The 13,499-nt window shown below is 42.9% G+C and overlaps 1 protein-coding gene across 1 annotated transcript; it reads left to right on the forward strand.

Moving 5' to 3' along the window:
* The first annotated feature begins 4,123 nt into the window (after positions 1-4,123).
* LOC125723800 (DNA repair protein XRCC3-like) lies at positions 4,124-12,243 on the forward strand. Its single transcript, XM_049000590.1, has 7 exons — positions 4,124-4,268; positions 4,380-4,517; positions 4,639-4,851; positions 5,450-5,604; positions 10,017-10,229; positions 10,562-10,608; positions 10,764-12,243. The coding sequence occupies exons 1-7, from the start codon at positions 4,214-4,216 to the stop codon at positions 11,032-11,034; spliced, it is 1,092 nt and encodes a 363-aa protein (XP_048856547.1). The 5' UTR covers positions 4,124-4,213; the 3' UTR covers positions 11,035-12,243.
* The last annotated feature ends 1,256 nt before the right edge of the window (positions 12,244-13,499 follow it).

Raw genomic sequence — 13,499 nt, forward strand, 5'->3', positions numbered from 1 at the left:
CAAAAAAGCTTGTTAATCCTTCATTGTTTTGGGGTCAGAACGTGATGAAGAAGTGGGGAGTTTGACTTGCCCTCCTAGGTCACTGTTGGAAGTGAAGATGCTACTGTGCCTTCTTAGCTAAGGAGTAGGAATTGAGGGACCAGCTGAGGTCAACTACCAGGTGTACCCCAAGGAATCTGGTGCTGCTGACCAACTCTACTGTGGAGCCCTTGAAGTGCAGTGGAGAGTGGATAGCATGGGACTACTTTCGCAGATGAACTATCGTGTCTTTCATTTTGTCCATGTTAAGAGTTAGATTGATGGACTAACACCAATCAATGAGTTGCATGAATCTTCATCCTACATGCTGATGCTGATGAGCCCTATGACCATTGTGTCATCAGCAAACTTGATGATGTGTTGTATAGTCGGCATATACAGTAATGGATCAAGAGGGTGAACAAGAGTGGGCTGAGCACACAATCCTAGCAGGCACCACACAAATAGTGAGGCAGGTGTGAGTGTTAAAGTGTGGTAGTCATTTCTCTCTTGACTGCCCTCTGTTTTGCATTTCTAATTTTGGATCTGATGAAATGTACATTTTTTGGTATAGATTTTCATCCATGTAATGTTTTGCTGTAGTATTAATAAGGACCATCAAAGATCTCATAGAGTAAATATAGTAATAATAAAAAACAGACTGATCCTGTCCACAAGAGATGCTTTCCCACTGAAGGTCATTAACCAAGTTCCTGGTTCCGAGTTTTTGGGCCATCTTGACTGGAAACTAGTCATATTTGTATGCTGCTTTACAACTACACTCCAGGAGCTATGACCTTTATGGTTAGTAAGCATAGGAGATATAAAAAGCTCATAGGTTAAACTTTGCACGTAATTTCGTATGAAACTACACCACCCCAAAACAATGGAGGATGGACAAGTAATTTTGCTTGTTATTTGTTAGTAATGGGAGGGATTGATCACAATCAAAACAGGACACAACCTTTTATCCATGCATCCATTATCGTAACTGCTTAATCCCCACTGGGGTCACAGGGGGCCCAGAGCCTATCCCGGGAGCATGGGGCATCGTATTTATACGATCCACAACATGTTTATAATTCATTATTAAATCTGACCAGCAGATCAATCTTTCTTTTTCTACAGAATAAAAACTGATGTAATGTTATTCCGTTAATAAGCGCTGACAAGTTGCACTGCCAGCACCAGAAAATTATATTGGCTATCAATCAAATTTTCCATGTTGCACTTCTTCTATCTCTTTTTCCTGCAATTCTGCATAGTTTCCAAGGTAGAACCAGTGTTTGCTGTCAACAAATTTCTTGCTTTAAGCCCCACCCCAGTAGTTCATGCTTGAATAAAAATGACCTACTCTGGAGTTTCGGACTAAAAATATGTTCTGGAAGTACAACTGGACCAAGTTCCTGCAGTGGGAACACAACAGATATTAATGTTTCCGGAAAAAATGTCCTGCGGTGGGAAAGTACATAAGAACATAAGAAATTTACAAAGGAGAGGAGGTCATTCGGCCCATCAAGCTCATTTGGGAAAACTTAACTAATAGCTCAGAGTTGAATCTTATCTAGCTCTGATTTAAAGGAACCCAGGGTTTTACCTTGCGCTACACTAGCAGAAAGATTCTCCTCCTCTGGGCAACCGGGGAGCAGGAAACTGCATTTATATTGACATTCATTAGAGTTCATATATTAATAAAGTCCCAGTTGGTTTCATGTACTTATCTCCAAGAGTCCAGGTGCAGGTTCACACGGTAAAAGAAAGACTATTCCATAGTCTAACTACACGCTTTCTCACTAACTAAGTGCTTTGTCAAATTAATTATAAAATGTTATCCTGTTAATTTCCACTTATGGCCACAAGTTCTACTGAATATTGAAATAGCCATTTGGCTGAACAGTATCCAGACCTGTTAGAATCTTATATGCCTGGATCATGTCCCTCCTTAGTCTCCTTTGCTCAAGGCTAATGAGCAACAGATTTAGCTCAGCCAACCTCTCCTCATAAGACATTCCTCTAAGATCAGGAATCATTCTTGTAGCCCTACGTTGCAACCTTTCCAAGGCAGCAATGTCCATTTTACGGTATGGTGACTAAACCTGCACACAATATTGGCCTTTTTTATTGCTTCCCCACACTGGTGAGAGTGGGACATGGAAGCATCAACATACACAGCGAGGTCTTTCTCATAATCAGCTACCTTTAATTCAGTGGAACCCAAAAATATCTGTACTTTGTATTTCTGCTCCCTGTATGGATTACCTTACATTTATCTATGTTAAATTTCATCTGCCAGGTATCAGCCCAGTCGCTAATTAAATCAAGATCCCGTTGTAGTTAATTTCCTTAGTAAACCACCTTCATTGCAGTTTCCTAGATTTAGTTTTGTTGGAAACATGTATGAAGTCCTCTTGCACTTGCAACAAGGTGCTTTAAAAAAATTCCCAGGCCTCTTTAACCGTTTTGCTATTTAACTCCATCCAGTTTACAGTTTCTAGTTTCCGTCTCATACCATAAAAGTTAGCCTTCCTAACACTGTATACTTTTGTTTTGTACTTTGCTCTTCGGACAGTAAAATTAACCTTGAATTTAACCATGCTATGATCACTACCATGCAATGGTTGTAAAACCTCTAATTTTTCAATCCTATCCTGGTTATTAGAGAAAACAAGATCAAAAAGGGCTTCTCCCCTGGTATGGGTATTAACAAACTGAGTAAAAAAACAATCCCGTACTAATTCCACCATCTCAAGTTCGTTTACAGAAAAGCTAGAAACAGTGTCCCACTGTATCCCAGGTAAATTAAAATCGCCCATAACCACCACATCGTTTTTTTATGAGTTATAATCCTGATATCATTATATAACATTCTGCTTTCCTCTGCAGTTACATTAAGTGCTCTATAACAAACACCGACAATTAGGCCATTTAAGTTTTTAGCATCTAGTTTTATCCATACAGCTTCTGTACTTTTATTTTTATCAGTGAGCTCCCTTGCCTGCAAGTTTTCTTTTACATATACTGCAACACCACCTCCCTTCTTGCCTATCCGGTCTCTACGGAACAACGTATTTCCATATTACATCCATATTATATTCTTCACCATCATTGTCACTGATCCATGTTTCAATTATTCCTATACTGTCGCAAGTGGCTGATAATATTAAAGCTTCTAAATCATGATTTTTGTTTCTAATACTCCTGCCGTTTAAATACAGACTGCAAAGGGTAGGCCTTTTACAGAGCCCACTTTAAATATTAATTGGGGCTTTCCGTCTCTCCCCACCTATATTCTTAACTAACCTCCCTGCCCCCCCCAGTTCATAGTTTAAAAATCCCTCAACTACTCTACACATACACCTCCCCAATAGACTGGTTCCCCTCTGGTTCAGATGCAAAAGCCTCTTGTTATCTCATTCTTCTCTTTGCTGTCAATTTTGATGTAATTTGTCTCAAAATTTCCAGAACTTCTAGACTTTCAGCCTTACAATGTGACTCCAAAGTTTGGAAAAAAAATCTGCCAAATAAATTTTGAGCTATCATGCTGCCAAGGTTACCTGTATGAGTTGGCCATTTGTTTGCTATAACTATGTGGCGCTACTTCAATTTAAGTGAAATTGTCTTGAAGTCTGATCAGTTACCTAAACCTTATAGCATCTATGTAAAGGTTGAAAAGATTTGTGAAATACATTTTGAGTTATTGTACTAACAACTGCTATTTCCTTCCTTTATTGCCACAGTGTTCCTGCTTCATTTTTTTCTGAAAATTAAACCAGATATAGATCTTTATCCATATATTTTTCTGAAAGCAGTAATAAATAGTTCAAATAGCTTTTGACATCACAAAAAAGCAAACAAATTTTTAAGTTATCTAGCAAAGCACCAGTGCTAAAAGCATATGTATTCACAAATGTCCAAGGAATACAATTATTACCTTCCTACTGACAGTAATAACTAGATTATGTTGTCTGTGCTCTTCTTCATTGATTAAAGCATCACCAGTGCATTATTCCAGAAATATCCAGAGAACGTGAGAAAACGGACTGTTATTTCGGTTTCGTTTCAGGGCTTTTATTTTGAAAAGTTGACAGCGGAAACGGAACAATATTGTATGGGCGGAAGCTTACCCTTACAGAGTTAATTAACGATGGTGTTCGTGGATATTTAAGTGAGTTTATTTTTGAGCTTGCTGAAAACGATGGACTTCAGACAGCTAGAGTTAAACCCAAGAATTATAAGTGCGGCCAAGAAGGGTATTTTTCATGCATTTGGCTCATACTACCAATATTTCAGATCTGATTTTATTTGTGCATATCACTGCATGTTAATGCTAATTATTGTGTTCTGTGTTTTTCTTCCTTCAGCGAACTTGAAATCAGCGCGAGACATCTTGGGTCTGTCGGGTCCAGATCTGCAGCGTCTGACGCGACTCTCCATGTCCGACGTGCAGCGTTTGCAAGCCGCTGTCGCTGTCGCCTTCCGAAAGTCGCCGCCAGTTACTGGTACTTCCCAAAGTTTTTACACAGCTCGCTGATTCGACATATATGACTCACAGTCGCGCTTATCCGCTTGTATAATTAGCCATTTAACGGGAAGTATTAAAAGTTCACGTATGTAATGTAGCACTGCAGCTGTATCGAGGAGAGTGTCCGGATCTGGAGCCTCGTCACCGGCTGACATTGGGATGCCCGACTCTAGACTGTCTGATGCGCGGAGGAATCCCGCTAAGCGGTATCACGGAGCTAGCAGGGGAAAGCGGCGCTGGGAAGACGCAGATTGGCCTGCAGCTATGCCTGTCTGTGCAGTACCCTCAGGTGCATGGGGGACTGGGTTCGGGTAAGGTTACTGAAGTGGAGAGTGTCATCTGTCAGCACCATAGCTGTTAAAAACATGATTTTTGACCAGATGAAATGCCCTGCAGTTGTATCAGCATTTAAAGTATTTGACCTGAATTTGTTGTTTGAAGTGGCTCAGTGGGTAGTACAATTGCCATACAGCACAGGGGTTTGGATGCTTTCCCCAATTTCATGTTGGAATTTTAATGGGGTGGTTACATTTATGCAAAATCAATTCAATTTAACCATACTCTGAAAAAAGAGCTTTCCAGTGAGCTGTATTTGAGCCATGGTACTGTAATGGTTAAAGTTCCAGCACATAAGTAAGCACTCTGTGTTATATTGCAAAAGGAAGTTTTTTTTCTGTTAAATAAAAATCTTTTCAGAACTCTGGAAGGTATGTGAAATTCATATGGCATCCAAATCAAAAATGGCAATGCAATAACGTAAGTTAAAATGGAATGACATTTGACCTATAAAACATTGTGAATCCTGAATCTTGTACGTTATTTGAACTGTATCATCATCTTTAAATGTCATCATTATCTCATCTGACATATCTAATTGAATTTAAATACATTTGTGTGCTTGCACCACAGGGGCTGTTTACATCTGCACAGAAGATGCCTTTCCCATCAAGCGGCTCCACCAGCTCATTACCCAGCAACCTCGGCTCAGGCCTGATTTGCCAACAGACCTTCTGCATGGCCTTTGCTTCAGTGACAACATCTATATTGAACACGCTGCAGACCTGGTGAGGCAGCAGCAGCCTCTCTGTGTGTCATTCGGGCCTTGTGAGTCGTTTGCTGAAGATTGTGTTAGACTATCACTAGCATGTTCTATATTGCCTAGAACTTTATTTATAGTATATACCGCAAGGGGCTGGCATAGTTTCAAGATTCAGTTCTGTATTGTTATGCCACAGCTTGGGAAATACTTTTTCTTATTGGTCCTAAGATGTCACGTGGGTGATTATTTTTGTGTAGCCGCACAGGTAGTCCCCACAGTCTAATAACAGTTTTATGTTAATGCGTTTTAATGGTTGCTTGAACATGTTAATATAAAAACCTGTGTGACTTTTTACTTAGAAATAAGCAGTCATTCTGATAGACAAAATTTTCCTTGTTTTTCAAAATACAATACCTGATCCTTATAGGTACCATATTTTTATGAGCACATTGGAACATTATTAAATGCTAATTGCAATTTCCTTCTGAAAAATTAACAGTGACATTTATTCTATTATAATTCATTAGCTGTGGTATAAGTAGGACAAATCACTTTTAGGCGTGCGGTTATACAAATATAATTAACTCCATCTTAGTTGGCACATTACACCAAGTTGTTGTTTATTTTTTCACACACCTCGTTGTGGTTCATCCCTTACATACTCTCCAGGACAGTGCAATGAGATTGGGATAGCAATTCCCTGAGCAATGAAAACAGAACACAAGACATGTAATATGTAAGCAACATGTAAAAATGATGAAAAAGTCAATAAATATGTACCTATACAAATAGGTAAGATATGATGGTGCAGTACATGGGCGGTGTGAGTCCTTAGTGAGAGTTTTTAGTGCCTGGTTCAGCCTGGTTACTGCGTTGGGATAAAAACTGTTCCCATGTCTGGCAGTATGCAGTCTGACTGCCCTGTACCTTCTACCACAGGGGTGGGGAACCTTATCCATGAAGGGGCGGTGTGGGTATGGGTAGGGCTGTTGCAATCACATGGCGATGTAATCACGATTATAGGGAGCATGTGCAATACCCAACATAACTTTAGATGACAGGTGAAACATCTGCATGGATGCCGACTTTTCGGTATTATACGGATGGTTGCTTACGCCGACAATTTGGTAAGCAGATTAGTAGTGTGCCTATAATAATAATAATGAGACACATTTTGTGATGCATAACAGTCAGGAGTCTGCATAAATTCGGCATATCGTTATATTCATTAAATTCAGCTAGCAGAGCATACCACATACTACTGGTTTGGTAAATCATAGAAGCAATAAGCACTGAAGTGGCAGTGAAGAAAGGGACAGCTGAGCAACCACAGCATCTTTTGAAAGAAGAGATATTGTGGACGAAAAAGTTAAAAAGATGGTGATGGTGTGGTGGTACTTTTTGCAGTTTAATCTCTGACACATTTATTAAACCCCTCCTGGAGCCGAGACCTTATCGTGGTGGAGGGGTTTGTGTGTTCCAATGATCCTAGGAGCTATGTTGCCTTGGGCTTTATTCCCTTGTAGAGTCAACCAAGGCAAACAGGTCCTGGGTGAGGAAACAGACGAAGTGCGACCCCTTATGATGAGTAAAAACATGGATCTCCATTTTCCCTCGCACGGACACGGGTCACCGGGAGCCAGGCCTGGGGTGGGGCTCGATGGCGAGCGCCTGGTGGCCCGGCCTGCACCCATGGGGCCTGGTCGGGCACAGCCTGACGAAGGCACGTGGGTCCCCCCTTCAATGGGCTTACCACCTGTAGGAGGGGCCAAAGGGGTTGGGTGCGATGTGAGTTAGGCGGCGGCCAAAGGCAGAGACCTTAGTGGTCCGATCCTCGGCTGCAGAAGCTAGCTCTAGGGATATGGAATGTGACCTCTCTGGTGGGGAAGGAGCCTGAGCTGGTGCGCGAGGCTGTGAGGTTCCAACTTGATGTAGTCGGACTCACCTCGACACACGGCTTGGGCTCTGGAACCAGTCTCCTCGAAGGGGGTTGGACCCTCTTCCACTCTGGAGTTGCTCACAGGAAGATGCACTGAGCAGGGGTGGGCATACTTATTGCCCCTTGGCTGGGCGCCTGTACATTGGGGTTTACCGCGGTGGATGAAAGGGTAGCCTCCCTTTGCCTTCGGGTGGGGGGACAGGTCCTGACTGTTGTTTGCGTTTATGCACCAAACAGCAGTTCAGAATACTCATCCTTTTTGGAGTCCTTGGAAGGGGTGTTGGAGAGCACTCCTCCCGGGGACTCTCTTGTTCTGCTGGGGCACTTCAGTGCTTATGTGGGTAATGACAGTGAGACCTGGAGGGGCATGATTGGGAGGAAAGGCCCCCCCGATCTGAACCAGAGTGGTGTTTTGTTATTGGACTCCTGTGCTCATCACGGATTGTCCATAATGAACACCATGTTCAAGCATAATGTGCGCTTGGCACCAGGACACCCTAGGCCACAGTTCGATGATCGTGCCTCACTTGGCTGTCAACTGATCACCACGGCGGTGGGTTGGCTCCGCTGGTGGGGGAGGAAGCCGGTCAGACCTGGCAGACCCAAGCATATAGTGCAGACCGGGGTGGTGGTCCCCCTCTTCAATAAGGGGGACCGGAGGGTGTGTTCCAACTATAGGGGGATCACACTACTCAGCCTCCCTGGTAAGGTCTTTTCAGGGGTTCTGGAGAGGAGAGTCCACCGGATTGTCAAACCTCGGATTCAGGAGGAGCAGTGTGGTTTTCGCCCTGGCCGTGGAACAGTGGACCAGCTCTATACTCTCGGCAGGGTCCTGGAGGGTGCGTGGGAGTTTGCCCAACCAGTCTGCATGTGTTTTGTCGACTTGGAGAAGGCATTCGACCACATCCCTCGGAGAGTCCTGTGGGGAGTGCTCCGGGAGTATGGTGTGCCAGGCTGGATAAGGGCTGTTCGGTCCCTGTACAACCGGTGCCAGAGCTTGGTCCGCATTGTCGGAAGTAAGTCGGACTCATTCCTGGTAAGGGTTGGACTCCGCCAGGGCTGCCCTTTGCTAAGGGCCTTGTCATTCTGTTCATAACTTTTATGGATAGAATTTCCAGGCACAGCCAGGGCGTTGAGTGTGTCCGGTTTGGTGACCTCAGGATTAGGTCACTTTTTGCAGATGATATGGTTGTTGGCCTCAACGGACCGTGACCTTCGACTCTCACTGGAGCAGTTTGCAGCCGAGTGTGAAGCGGCTGGGATGAAAATCAGCACCTCCAAATCCGAGACCATGGTCCTTAGCCGAAAAAGGGTGGAGTGCTCTCTCTGGGTTGGGGAGGAGGTCCTTCCCCAAGTGGAGGAGTTTAAGTATCTCGGGGTCTTGTTCACGAGTGAGGGAAGGATGGAGTGGGAGATCGACAGGCGGATTGAAGCCGATCTACGTTCCTACCCTCACCTATGGTGATGAGCTATGGGTAGTGACCGAAAGAACAAGATGGCGAGTACAGGCGGCCGCCAGGTGGCTGGGCTCTCCCTTAGGGTGATGAGCTCGGTCATTTGGGAGGGATATCCGCATTGTGAGGAGCCAGATGAGGTGGCTTGGGCATCTGCTTAGGATGTCTCCTGGACGCCTCCCTGGTGAGGTGTTCCAGGTATATCCCACTGGGAGAAGGGGGACCCAGGACATGCTGGAGGGACTATGTCTCTTGGCTGGAAACGCCTTGGAATTCCCCCGGAGGAGCTGGATGAAGTGCCCGGGGAGAGGGAAGTCTGGGTTTCCCTGCTGAGACTGTTGCCCCCGCGACCCAACCTCGGATCAAGCAGAAAATAATGGATGGATGGTTGACATTCATTAAACATAAGAACATGCTGAATTTATACAGATAAATAACTTTTGGCATCACAATATGCCTCAATATTTTAGGCACGCTCCGAATCTGCTTACCAGATTGTGTGTAAGGAAACGTCCATATAGTTCTGAAAAGTCAGCATCTGGACAATTGTTTCACGCATCATAAGAACATAAGAAATTTACAAACGAGAGGCCATTCGGCCCATCAAGCTCATTTGAGTCATTTAAAGCCCTGGTGATTGCACATGCAGCATATAATCTCAATTACATCGCGACATGTTCATGACAGCCCCAAGTGTGAGTTTTTGGGATGACCTCTCAATCAGCCAATAATAAAGCAGTGGTTCTGAACTCCAGTCCTGGGGACCCAGTATTATTGGCTGACTGAGAGGTCATCTCAAAAAGCCACACCCACACCGGCCCTCCATGGAACAGGGTCCCCACTTTTGCCTCATATATTCAGGGTAATTTGATTCCCTGTGCTTGTGGAATTCACCATTTTGCTCCCGAACTCTCATTCCCTCATGCAGTCTAAAGGGATGAGTCAGGATTCTCTAATTTGTGATTGTGTGTGATCGGGGAGTGCATCTCATCCAGAGTGTCCCCAAACCTAAAAAATTTTGTAATGACATCTGTGTTCCACCAGGGAGTGTTGCAGACTTGCCTTTCCCAGCGTGTACCTATCCTACTGGCTCGTGGACTGGCACGGCTGGTGGTCCTGGATTCAGTTGCTGCTCTCTTCCGCTGTGAGTTCACGGCAGAAGAGTCTTCAAAGAGGGCCCGCCACCTAGTGGCCTTAGCCAGTACTCTCCAGCACTTGAGTCACTCCTTCAATGCACCGGTACTCTGCATTAACCAGGTAGCGGAAGAGATGCTCATTAATACTCTTTAATATGCCTGCTAAGTACATGCTGCAAACCAAACCAAATCTGGTCCTGGAGAACTACTGACCACTGTCCAGTAGGTTTTTTTAAGTAAGTTTTTTAATCCTATTTGGCTTTTGATGAGCCACACCTGTTCTCATGTAAATACCAGGAATAGCTGTGGCTCATCAGAAGCCAGGTAGAATAGAACTGGACAACAGCTCTCCAGGACCGGGGTTAGAGAACCCTGCTGTAGACGCATCATGAGTTCATGTGTAGTGGTGCTTTTACTTTTCATTTAAGCTAATGTTTATTGCTCTGTACCCAGGTGACAGATGTCGTAGAGCACTGTGATGCATCACAATTCCGTTGTGGGTGAGTGTGGCTGCCCGTTCATAATGTACAAAGAGACAACCACAACTGTCTGTTGTGGGTGGTTTTTAATCAGACAAGATAGAGAGTTTCTGAACACCAGAGCACTGACCTTTGCGTGCTTGGATGGTTCAGTTTGATGTTTTCTGTACCCCTAGGCTGGTGGAGTCCGCTGTACTACCTGCCCTAGGCATGGCCTGGGCAAACCAGCTGCTGGTGCGGCTGATGATGAGACGGCTGGGGGGTGTCCCCAGCCTTGGGGCAGGGATTGGTGCCGCCCGAAGACTGGAGGTGGTGTATGCACCACACCTCCCACGGGCATCCTGCCTCTGCCACATTGGTGAGGAGGGTGTGAAAGGAGTACTCTCTCCAGACTCTGCCCACATTGTGTCATCTCACATGGACCTGTATGGAAAAACAGAGGTGTAGAGTCATCGGTGAGGCTCCTCTCAATGACTGCCAGCAGTCTTGACACTCAAGGTAACTGAGGGCTCAACTCCTCCAGTAACTCACCAGGTGGAATCAGTGGAGCGGACACTGTAGTCATTTCTCCTGGGAATACAGACAGCAAGATGGAAAGAGCCAAACAGAAAATGTTAGTGAGACTGCCTGGAAGAAAGAGTAAGAAATGTTGAAATTTATTGCATCAACTAAAGTGCACTTTTTCTGATACAAATATTTATGACTTTCACAAGTCTGAATAAAATAATGATGCACACAGCACCTTTGGGACAACAGTCCCAGCATCCAACAGGACCAGATGGAACTGGGAGACCAGGACGAAGAATTGCACCCTCAAGCTCCCATTGCATGGTCAAGTGGCATTAGTTTACTTGATTTTCAAGGAATTTTTCTATTGTCATTTTATCTATTTTAAACTGTTCTGGTCTTTTGAAGGGCTGGATTTTCTTTTGAAAATATAAAATATCCTGTGCCACAATGCACTTTTAAATATTGCGTATTTGTTATAGGCATGTTTTAATCCCAGGTTATAATAAAAAGCTACTTTAAGAGGTGTTACTCTAAATGTCTTTCTGCAGAAATCTGTAGCACTTTATTGACGGTTTAATTTCAGACTTAAGGTTAACATTCAAAAGAATGGTGGGGTTTTTTCTGTATGTAAACATCTATATGAGGTCAACAGTGAAATACTCACAAAATGAGACCTAAAAGTAAAGAAATTTGATGAACTGACTCCAAGGGGACTTGCATGCATGTACAGTTAGTCCCCCAGTTATAAATGAGATCCGTTTCCTATGTCTCTTCAATCCAGAAAAATAATAATACAGTACATAAATATTATGATGATGGTGATAATTATTATTACAAAGTAATAAGGAAATTTCTGGCCGATACTGACAGCCGTTCATTTCGAAAACTGAGACTATTATCGATTGTTTGGGAGGTTCTGCTTAAATTAAAATTTAAAGGGACGCACCAGCCAAATAAAAAATAATTAATTGCATTCCAAAAATATGAAAAAGTAAATATTTACTGTATACAAAAACATTTGTGACAGTAAAGGGGTGATCGAGTGTGATAAACTAGAAAATGATTTTCCTAGTAATATCTTGATTTCATAGTCTGCACTGAATTTTCTTTTGCTATCAAATGCTTGCAGTTCTGATGGACTAGTGTTATGAGGCAGTACTGCAGCCTCCTTTATTGGAATGGATTTGTTTTTTAGAGACTCATACTTTTCATTCTTACCTTAAGTTGAGCAATAAGATTTATTGTGTTGAAATGTTTTTTGTAGATGTTGGAGAAAGCGTCAGGCTTTCCACTCCAACTCTGTACACACAATTAATTACGAGACAACACACTTAGAGTTTTACTTGCACAAGGGTAACCACACTCTCTGCATGCTAAGCTACAAAGGAATGTGTTACAAAGGGTGGTTCCCCTTGGCACCTTTATTTATAGTGGATGGGGGGCAGGGGTCTTGGAGTGAGAACAAAGAAAGGACTGTGAGAGTAAGAAGAAGTTTTGGTTTTACTCAGGTGGACAACTATTTAAACACGTGCTCAGGATACGTATAAACTAATATAATCTAAATTATGAAGGTAAAGAAAAACAAAGTAATGTATATACATATTTACACTCATTGCTGATTATACAGAAATAACAAATGATTAATAACAGTTTCTTCAACCTAACAGTAGATCCTCATGAAATTTTAGCAGAGCAATGGTTGCAAAAAAGCATATATAATGTTGTTTTCGATAACATTAATTCCACACAGCAGAATTTTTTTAAACTGTTTAGTACACAGGTGTGCAAAGCATTATGGGTCACTTTTTTAAAGGGAAATATCGGCGGTAAATAATTGGTCGATAAAGTCAGTGCATATCTAGTAGTAATAAAAGTAACTACCTATGGTACTGCATTGTACCTTGAGCTGACATGTCTCTGAAGCTGCACAATGTTTTTACGAGCGTCACAAAATGGTATATGCGTTCATTATTAACCATTGTATTTAGACTGAATTTTTAATATAATAGACTTTATAGTAGTCCTTTCATAAGTGTGAGTTGTCCGTGACTCAGCTGTTCATAACCCAGGGACTGACTATATTCCTGTTGCATGTTTATGTCCTGTGCTGCATCTCCAGCAAAATGCCTGTATGTGTCAGTGATGATGGTGCCATCATAGGACGCCATCTTACCAACAAGCCACTTTGCCAGATTTCTGCCCTCATAACACACCATTAATACTCAATTTGAATGGCAGCAAATCCCACTAACAATCTTCTAGTATTTAATGGAAAGCTTTCCCAGGAAATCAGACACTATTATAGGAACAATGGTCAGGCCAACATTATTTGAATACCCTTGGTTGTAGAATGAGATTCTGGACAAGCCACTGTTCAAATAAATTTGCGCATATAATTTATT

The sequence above is a fragment of the Brienomyrus brachyistius genome, unplaced genomic scaffold (assembly GCF_023856365.1).
Source record: "Brienomyrus brachyistius isolate T26 unplaced genomic scaffold, BBRACH_0.4 scaffold51, whole genome shotgun sequence".
NCBI lineage: Eukaryota > Metazoa > Chordata > Actinopteri > Osteoglossiformes > Mormyridae > Brienomyrus > Brienomyrus brachyistius.